Source organism: Somniosus microcephalus, unplaced genomic scaffold (assembly GCF_052327205.1).
Source record: "Somniosus microcephalus isolate GS21.2 unplaced genomic scaffold, FLI_Smic_1.0 unresolved_chr7, whole genome shotgun sequence".
NCBI lineage: Eukaryota > Metazoa > Chordata > Chondrichthyes > Squaliformes > Somniosidae > Somniosus > Somniosus microcephalus.
In genome coordinates, this window is record NW_028225185.1 from 23,174,940 (window position 1) to 23,184,642 (window position 9,703).

The window sequence follows — 9,703 nt, forward strand, 5'->3', positions numbered from 1 at the left end:
CACAGCTCTGGGGTGGAGAATTCCAAAGATTCGCGACCCTCAGAGAAGAAATTCCTTCTCATCTCAGTCTTAAATGGGCAACCCATATTCTGAAATTATGCCCCCTAGTTCTAGATACCCCCACTAGGGGAAAACATCCTCTCTGCATCTACCCTGTCAATCCCACTCAGAATCTTATGTTTCAGTAAGATCACCACTCATTCTTCTAAACTCCAATGAGTATGGGCCCAACCTTTCTTCATATGTCAGCCCCTTCATCCCAGGAATCAACCTAGTGAATTGTCTCTGAACTGCCTCCAATGCAAGTATATCCTTCCTTAAATATGGAGACCAAAATTGTACGCAGTACTCCAGGTGCGGTCTCACCAGCGCCCTGTAAAGTTGCATCAAAACTTCCCTACTTTTATACTCCATACCCCTTGCTGTTATGTCCCTCACAAGGAGCCTCTAGGACAGAGGGGAATTGGTAAGTTGTCCAGAGGTGTAATGAGTGGCTGTTGAAACCGTAACCATTTGAGATGCTTCCAGCGGGCATCACACGGGAGAAACTGAAGTCATTCCCAGCACCAGGTTAAGAGTCAGCTCTACAGACCCGACCCTAAAACACGGGGAGGGTTCAGAGGTCAAATCCACCGCCCGCCCCCATCTAACCAGCATTTCTGCAGGGTTTCAAATCTTTCACTGAAGGTGCGGGGAAATCCCTCAGCATCGACTGTGGGCTTGATCAGGAGAGATTACATAAACTCGCCTCGTATTCCGTGGACTACAGATGGTTATGGGGTGATTTGATTTGAGGTTTCGAGGATTGTCAAAGGAATTGATAGGGTAGATAGACATTTTCTGCTGATGGGGGGTGAGGAATCGACAAGGGGCATAACAAGAGGATTTGAGTACAGGAGTTAAGAAGTCTTACTCCAATTCTAGAGGTGAGACGACACCTGGAGTACTCTGTACAATTTTGGTCTCCTTACCTAAGAAAGGATATACTCTTCCACACTTTTCACTCACTCAGGAACTTCTCAAGTCAGCCATTACTGTAAAATATTTCAGCTTTATTCCAAACCAGCATTTGTACAAAATAAAATACTTTTGAGCTTAGAAAAATACGCAATAATTTCAGGCAGGTTCCACAATACTAGCAATAGTTTAGAAAAATCTCAAAATGCGAACATTTAAATAAAATTCCTGATCAAAATAACACTGACAGCAATAGTGCCCCAACGAGCAAAGCAGATAGCCAGGGGGCTCACAGGCACTGGGAGAACCTGGAAGACACAGGATTTCAGTTCCTCAGTACAGAGACAGTTTTAAAAATAGTGGACCTGTCTTAGACAGACAAAAAATAAAGCAAAGTGCATCGAAATGTTTTCTGCACCACATCAAGAATCAGAACAGTGCAGTGAGCAGCTCAGACACTGTTACAGGAGGTCAGGGACTGAGCGACCCACCCAAATAGGGAGCCTGGGTCCCCAGTGAGCCCCCTAAACAGGGAGTTAGAGACGGAGTCACCCCCCTTTTTAAAACAGCAGTATGGAGCTGCTGATGGGAGATCCCAGAGCACAGGCTGGAGTGTGGGGGCAGGTCTTTGGTCACAGGCATGGAACTCGCTCCTGGACAACACTGGAGTGAAAATACAAAAGTTTGGCAGCAACTCCCTGACTGAGAACTGTTCAGGGCCCTGGGGGGGGGGGGGGGTAAGGGTGGTGTCTGGGCTGGTCAGACTCTTTGGTTTCTTATTTGGCTGTAGTTTCTCCCCTTTGAACCGGACAGGGGCAGCCACGAGGGAAGGGGTGGGTAGGGAGATTGGTACAGGTGCCCCCCCCCCTCGTTACCCTGCAGCCCATCGCTTGGCACTTCCCCGAAAGTCAATGGCCGCAATCGCCTGGCACATCGAACTCTCCTGAGCCTGGCACGAAGACATGGCACTGCCACCGACCGGGTAGTGAAACAGCTGCGCCGCCCCGTCAGTTAAGGCAATAGATTTCACCGTGACCTCATTAGATTAGAAAGAAACAACCCAAGCATAACAATTTCTAACATCTGTGATTGGAAACTACACAATGTGAGGTCAGTTCCTCTCGTTTGCAAGAGCTAAACGCAACAGTTTCCAGAGTGCCTTGGCGTAATCTTGATTTGGGCGCCAAATGATTGCTTGTTTGGCATCTAACCCCAGGAGTTTCGACTGCCTCCTGGCCTAGTGGCGGGGGCTAGTGATGGCTGGGGCCTTCATACACACTGCCTCCTCCTCGTCCTCCTCTCACTGGCAGCTTCCAGCTCCCTCCGCCTTTACCCGTAGGAGTCTTCCTACGAACGTCCCTTAAAACACAGTTCAGAATTTAAAACGCAAGTCCAAGTTAGTGAGTAAAATGTCCTTGCTGGAGACGGCGCTTCACTCCACTGTGCTCTCGTTCCCGTTCTCATCCACCTGCAGAAAACAAAGGGGGGGGGAATTAATCAGATCCACGTCGGGGAATTGGGGCATTTAAAGATCAGTGATCACGGGCGGCGGCGCAATGCTCACCTCAGTATAGATCGGTGGAGGCACATAGTCAAAGAGCGGAGATTTCATGAAGATGGGGCTCTCTGGAAGCCCATCGTACTCATCGAGCAGGGGAGTGGTGGGGCATTCCAGTCGGTGGTTGTCAGGGGCTGTGTCCACGTAAAACGAGGCGTCTGAAAGATAAACGACAGGCGAGTCAATCGACAAGAGACGGGAGCCAGGAAACCAGTTCAATCAGTTTTGCACCAAAGACATTGCCAAGTGACTCGGGCACTCCCTTACCTCCTTGCTCTGGAAACTCCATGTGCGGCCAGCTCATGCTGGCGCTGCTCATGCTGAAGTTACTGGCCTCGCTAGATGACCGGCTGTTGAACCCGCTGTAGGGAACGGTGCCAATGACCAGGGGGAGGTCCAGGATCAGCTTCTTGCTTCCGGGAATGTGAACGTAAATCTAGAGGAGGGAAAACGCCGGCCATTAGCTGCAGCTCATCGGGGGGGGGGAAGAGAGTAAACCAACACTCCCCGCCACCAGTCCAGGATACCATGGAACATCACAGCAGAGAAGGAGGCCATTTGGCCCATCGTGCTTGTGCCGGCTCTTTAAACGAGCTATTTAATCCAACTCCCGCTGCTCTTTCCCCACAGCCCTGCACATTCTTTCCACTTCAAGTACTTATCCAATTCGCTTTTGAAAGTTACTATTGAATCTGCTTCCACCGCCCTTTCAGATCACAACAACTCGCTGCGTAAAAAACATTCTCCTCATCTCCCCTCTTTGGTTCTTTTGCCAATTATCTTAAATCTGTGTCCTCTGGTTACCGACCCTCCTGCCACTGGAAACAGTTTCTCCCTATTGACTATCAAAACCCCTCGTGATTAAATCTCCTTCTGTGCTCAGGAAGCATGGACTCTCCAGAATAATGTGAAGCAATGTTGTAAGGGACAGCGTGAGCACCTATTCCCCTGCCTTCACCCCCAGAACTAGCTGTGGCGCCCCCCCACCACCCCATTACTAAGCCGCACTCACCAGTAGCGAGTACTCCAATCGGATGATGTTGCAACAGATCGACGGCTTCACAGTGGGGACCCGAAGGTTCTTCCCGCACCAGGATTCCGACATTCCCGAGATGATGTGGTTTCCCCGCACACTGTTCAGCTTCTCCTTGACGACCTTGGTGCTGCCATTGACCAGGTAGGTCTGCTTCGCCAAGATGGCAGCCTTGGGCACCACGATCCTCGAGCAGTTGTTTTGGAACTGGGCATTGATGAGGATCTCGTCGCCTGTAAGAGGGAAAAGGGAGCGCCCCGATTAGACTTGCTGCATCTCCACAAGCAGGACAAGCCTGGCATGCTGAGAAGTCAGGATAGGTCAAGATAGTTACCTTGGCAGTAGCCCTTCCGGTCGATCTTGGCCGCGATGCACACGTAGCCATCAGAAAGGAAGAAACAGGTCACGTTCTTCTTATTGGAACCACCAACTGGGCACTGAAAGAAACACGAGGTTTTAATGTGTGCCATCTTTGCAATCGTTTCAAGTTAGCTGCAACGTTAACATTTCCCAACTTCCAGTTCTGTCTCAGCACTGAATTCTACCCCAGCCCCTACACTTTCCACGCTCACCCAGCACCTTAAACCGCGCTGCTAGGGTCGCCCCACCGAGTGGAAGCGAGACTACAGGAAGCGGAGTGACCCTAGCAGGCCCAGCAAGCCTCCCACTACACACAGCTCAATGCCCTGATTGTCGTGGAAATGCCAGTCGCTCACCAATAAGGTCGGTGTGTTCACGTCGATGGACTCGACCACCTCAAAGTTTTTGCTGGTCTCCAGGGGTGGGAGTTTCTCCCGGTCCACGAAGGCTGTGACAAGGTAGCACACCCCACCATACTTTCCTTTGAATGATGGGGGCAGGGGCCTGTCCAGGAAAGAAAAACACTGATTTAGAAGCTGCATGAGGGAAGGAACATTGTCAAAGCAAAACTTATGACTAACACACACCGAGGATAACACAGAATGAGGAGTAAAGAGTTGCTCACCCTTCTGGCACCTGGAAGCCAAAGCTGTATTCATACATCTTGCCTGGCTGCAGTACCACAGTCCCGTCCGAATCTGCAAAAGACAAGAGGAAGCGATCAGCATCTGTAGCCATGGCGATAACACCCACCCCCCGACCCCACCTCGGGGGAGCTGGTCCCATGGTCAATCTCTGCAGATTACTCAGATCCCAGACCCCCTTTAAAAAGGACACTGACCCCATACCCTCTAACAGGAGACAGACCCACCCGACCCCTTTTAACAGGACACTAGCCCACAATCCCTTTACTCGGACAATTAATCCTAACCCCATTTCCTATGACAATGACCCCCGAACCTCTTTCCCCGGGACAATGACCCCCGAACCTCTTTCCCCAGGACAATGACCCCCGAACCTCTTTCCCCAGGACAATGACCCCCGAACCTCTTTCCCCAGGACAATGACCCCCGAACCTCTTTCCCCAGGACAATGACCCCCAAACCTCTTTCCCCAGGGCAATGACCCCCAAATCTCTTTCCCCAGGGCAATGACCCCCGAACCCTTTCCCCAGGGCACTGACCCCTGACCTCTTTCCCCAGGGCACTGACCCCTGACCTCTTTCCCCAGGGCACTGACCCCCCCCCCCCCCGGGGCCGCTCACTCACTCTCTCTCACTCACCTGCTGCCGGGGCTTCTCCGTCGGCCTGCAGCGTGTCCTCGTACCGCAGGTACTCCTGTTGCTGGCGCAGCGGCTGCGAGCCCTTGGCCAGCTCGGCGCGGGCGTAGCCCAGGGCGAGGATCCGCACAGCGCAGACCCGCAGCGGCTGAGCGGCCCGCAGCCGCAGGCGGCCCGCCACCTTGTCGCCGGCCGAGTAGCTGCGCTCGGCACTGCCGAGCACCAGCTCGAAGGTGGGCAGCAGTTTCTTGGCGACCCCCATGTCGGTGTCCAGCTTTGCGGGTTTATGCGATATTGAGTTGCGCTGCGTCTTCTCACTCCTCCGCCTCTCTCAGTCTCAGTCTCAGCCTCCGCGTCTCCTGTTGCTCTGGTGCTAGGCAGCGGGCGGCGCCTCTATTTATAGGCTCGGCACTAACCCGGCTCCTCCAATCACCGCCCCCGTGGCCCGCCGCCTGGCCGCCGCGTGCCCCACTCTCCCATTGGCCAGCGCCCTTGTTTACCCGGGCGGCGACCAATCAGCGCGCCGGCCTGGCCGCGTGCACAGGGGATGATCGCCTCGCGGAGGCACGGGGACAGCGAGGGCCCCGCCCCCCCGCCCTGACTGACGGGCGGCGCGGCCAATCAGCGGCCGGCGGGCACGCGGGGACCGTTGGAGCCATGACATCACAGGGTGCCTGTTGGCAGCTGGTGGAGGGGGAATTCTAGAGAGTGGGAAAGAGAGATAGAGCGAGAGCCTCCTAAAATGCGAAAAATTCAACGCATCAAGAAACATATTATTTAACAAGCTCAGCCAAACAACCCCAGATTTCAAGGAATTGGATGACCTGTCAAAATTGAGATTAGTCCTAGGAGAAGGAGACAGACCATACCTTGGGGCCAAATATGTAACAACATGTCACAACCTGAGGACTGTTTAAAATTAAGACTGTTTAAAATTAATATTGAACGTACCAAATGAAGTACAAAGACTGTTTAAAATTAATATTGTTTAAAAGTAATATTGTATGTACCCAACAAATGTCAAATCGATTGACACCTACAGAATGTTGGAAAACTGTACCTTTTTGCTATGTAAGCTTTGGCAATATGGTTCTCTGTAAACTTTCATGCCAATAAAGCATTTGAATTGGAATTGGAATTGGAATTGGATAGAGAGTGAGAGAGAGAGAGAGATAGAGCGAGAGACAGAGAGAGAGACAGAGAGGCAGACAGAGAGAGAGAGACAGAGAGAGAGATAGATAGATAGATAGATAAATATCAGGGCATAAGGGAGAATTTCTACCCAAAATTCACAAAAATATGCCCGGAATTCAGAAATTTGAATGACGACCAAAAACTCCCATACCTACTAGGGGAAGAGAGAAATTGCATAACACTAGCTTGCCATAAACAGAGGGACAACCACTAAATATAAGAAAAGAGTATATATAAATTATATGAAAGTATATATTTATACACTCAGGGATATATCTGTTTATACACTGTATGGATAGATCTGTATTTTTGTGAACAAACATGAATGTTTTCCGATGCTTTGGCAACATAAGATATAACTTGTCATGCCAATAAAGCGATTTGAATTGAAATTGAGAAATAGATAGATAGTCCTAGGAGAAGGAGACAGACCATACCTTGGGGCCAAATATGTAACAACATGTCACAACCTGAGGACTGTTTAAAATTAAGACTGTTTAAAATTAATATTGAACGTACCAAATGAAGTACAAAGACTGTTTAAAATTAATATTGTTTAAAAGTAATATTGTATGTACCCAACAAATGTCAAATCGATTGACACCTACAGAATGTTGGAAAACTGTACCTTTTTGCTATGTAAGCTTTGGCAATATGGTTCTCTGTAAACTTTCATGCCAATAAAGCATTTGAATTGGAATTGGAATTGCATAGAGTGAGAGAGACAGAGAGAGAGAGATAGAGAGAGATAGAGAGATAGATAGAGAGAGAGTGAGGGAGAGAGATAGAGTGATAGATAGAGAGATAGATAGAGAGAAAGAGAGAAAGATAGAGTGAGAGATAGATAGAGAGAAAGAGAGACAGAGAGAGAGATAGAGTGAGAGATAGATAGATAGATAGAGAGAAAGAGAGACAGAGAGAGAGATATAGTGAGAGATAGAGCGAGAGATAGATAGATAGAGAGAAAGAGAGATAGAGAAAGAGAGAGAGATAGAGTGAGAGAGATAGCGTGAGAGAGATAGAGCGAGAGATAGATAGATAGAGAGAAAGAGAGATAGAGAGAGAGATAGAGTGAGAGAGATAGAGTGAGAGAGAGAGATAGAGTGAGAGAGAGAGAGAGTGAGAGAGATAGAGTGAGAGAGAGAGAGAGAGAAAGAGAGAGAGAGTGAGAGAGATAGAGTGAGAGAGAGAGATAGAGAAAGAGAGAGAGGGAGAGAGAGAGATAGAGAAAGAGAGAGAGGGAGTGAGAGAGATAGAGTGAGAGAGAGAGATAGAGTGAGAGAGATAGAGCGAGAGATAGATAGATAGATAGAGAGAGATAGAGATAGAGTGAGAGATAGAGCGAGTGAGAGAGAGAGTGAGAGAGAGATAGAGAAAGAGAGAGGGAGAGAGAGAGATAGAGAAAGAGAGAGAGGGAGTGAGAGAGATAGAGTGAGAGAGAGAGATAGAGTGAGAGAGATAGAGCAAGAGATAGATAGATAGAGAGAGATAGAGATAGAGTGAGAGATAGAGCGAGCGAGAGAGAGAGAGAGAGAGAGATAGAGAGAGAGAGATAGAGAGTGAGAGAGAGAGAGAGAGAGACAGAGAGAGAGAGAGAGAGAGAGAGCGATAGAGAGAGAGTGAGGGAGAGAGATAGAGATAGAGAAAGAGAGATAGAGTGATAGATAGAGAGATAGATAGAGAGTGAGAGAGAGAGAGAGAGAGAGAGTGAGGGAGAGAGAGAGAGACAGAGAGAGATAGAGAAAGAGAGATAGAGAAAGAGAGAGAGAGATAGAGTGAGAGAGATAGAGCGAGAGAGTGAGAGAGATAGAGCGAGAGATAGATAGATAGAGAGAGATAGAGATAGAGAGAGAGAGAGATAGAGTGAGAGAGATAGAGTGAGAGATAGATAGAGTGAGAGAGATAGAGCGAGAGAGTGAGAGAGCTAGAGCGAGAGAGAGAGAGAGTGAGAGATAGATAGAGTGAGAGAGATAGAGTGAGAGAGAGATAGAGTGAGAGATAGATAGAGCGAGAGAGTGAGAGAGATAGAGTGAGAGATAGATAGATAGAGAGAAAGAGAGATAGAGAAAGAGAGAGAGAGATAGAGTGAGAGAGATAGAGCGAGAGAGTGAGAGAGAGAGAGTGAGGGAGATAGAGCGAGAGATAGATAGATAGATAGAGAGAGAGAGAGAGAGAGAGAGAGATAGAGAGTGAGGGAGAGAGAGAGAGAGAGAGAAAGAGAGATAGAGCGTGAGAGAGATAGAGATAGAGAGTGAGGGAGAGAGAGAGAGAGAGATCTACGCATGCTTTGTAGATTTCCAGAAGGCTTTCGACTCCATCTGGCATGACGGTTTATTCCTGAAACTTATCGAAAGCGGGGTAGGAGGGAAAACATATGATGTAATTAAATCAATGTATACAAACAACAAATGTGCAGTTAAAATTGGAGACAAACAAACAAAATACTTCCCACAGGGGCGGGGAGCGACGCAGGGCTCGCCAATCTCACCGACACTCTTTAATATTTACATAAATGGATTGGCAAAACTACTTGAACAATCTACAGCACCCGGCCTCACCCTATATGAATCCAAGGTTAAATTCCTCCTCTATGCAGATGACCTGGTTCTGCTGTCACCAACTAAGGAGGGTCTACAGCAGAACCTGGACCTGCTGGAGTCGTACTGCCAGACTTGGGCCCTGACAATAAATCCCCAAAAAACCAAAGTCCTTGTGTTCCAGCAAAGATCCAAACATCAGGGACCCAAAATAAATTTCACAGTAGGAACAACCAAAATTGAACAAACCACTAACTACACATACTTGGGCTTAAAAATCAGTTCTACGGGAAACTTCAAACTGGCTGTGAATGAACTGAAAGAGAAAGCAAGAAGGGCTTTCTATGCCATCAAAAAAATCAATCCAAATAGAATCCCAATTAGCATTTGGCTCAAAATTTTCAAATCAGTAATTGAACCAATTGCGCTCTATGGCAGTGAGGTATGGGGACCGCTAACACAACAAGAATTTGCAAAATGGGACAAACACCCAATTGAGATCCTACATGCAGAATTCTGTAAAAGTATCCTCCGGACTCAAAGGCAAACAGTAAACAATGCGTGCAGGGCGGAAACTAGGCCCAATATCCATTAATAATCACTATCCAAAAAAGAGTCACCAAATTTTGGAATCACCTACAAATGAGCAACCCCAATGCTATCACTACGACGCCCTGAAATGCCAAGAGCTGACCATAAAGAAGAATACCCCCAGTCAACTAGTCCTGGGACTCAGTGAAGTAACTACTAACAATACTAACAATAACCAGCCCCAGGACAGTGAC

The 9,703-nt window shown here is 48.4% G+C and overlaps 1 protein-coding gene across 1 annotated transcript; it reads right to left on the reverse strand.

The window, feature by feature from the left end:
• Positions 1–1,031: 1,031 nt before the first annotated feature.
• Positions 1,032–5,546, reverse strand: LOC147086624 (thioredoxin-interacting protein-like). The gene is made up of 8 exons (XM_085978762.1): positions 5,191–5,546; positions 4,534–4,606; positions 4,265–4,412; positions 3,883–3,985; positions 3,528–3,781; positions 2,783–2,951; positions 2,522–2,673; positions 1,032–2,425 (listed from the first exon to the last, which is right to left on the reverse strand). Exons 1-8 carry the CDS (start codon positions 5,447–5,449, stop codon positions 2,390–2,392), a joined length of 1,194 nt encoding a protein of 397 aa, XP_085834888.1. The 5' UTR covers positions 5,450–5,546; the 3' UTR covers positions 1,032–2,389.
• Between the last annotated feature and the right edge of the window lie 4,157 nt (positions 5,547–9,703).

What these genes read in the sequence shown, in the direction of transcription:
- LOC147086624 (XM_085978762.1), bottom strand. Translation starts at nt 5,449, where the DNA reads ATGGGGGTCGCCAAGAAACTGCTGCCCACCTTCGAGCTGGTGCTCGGC. An exon ending in GGCTTCCAGGTGCCAGAAGG is followed by an intron (nt 4,413 to 4,533) that starts GTGAGCAACTCT and finishes TTTCCTGGACAG; the next exon opens with GCCCCTGCCCCCATCATTCA. An exon ending in GATTGGAGTACTCGCTACTG is followed by an intron (nt 2,952 to 3,527) that starts GTGAGTGCGGCT and finishes TCCCTCCTCTAG; the next exon opens with ATTTACGTTCACATTCCCGG.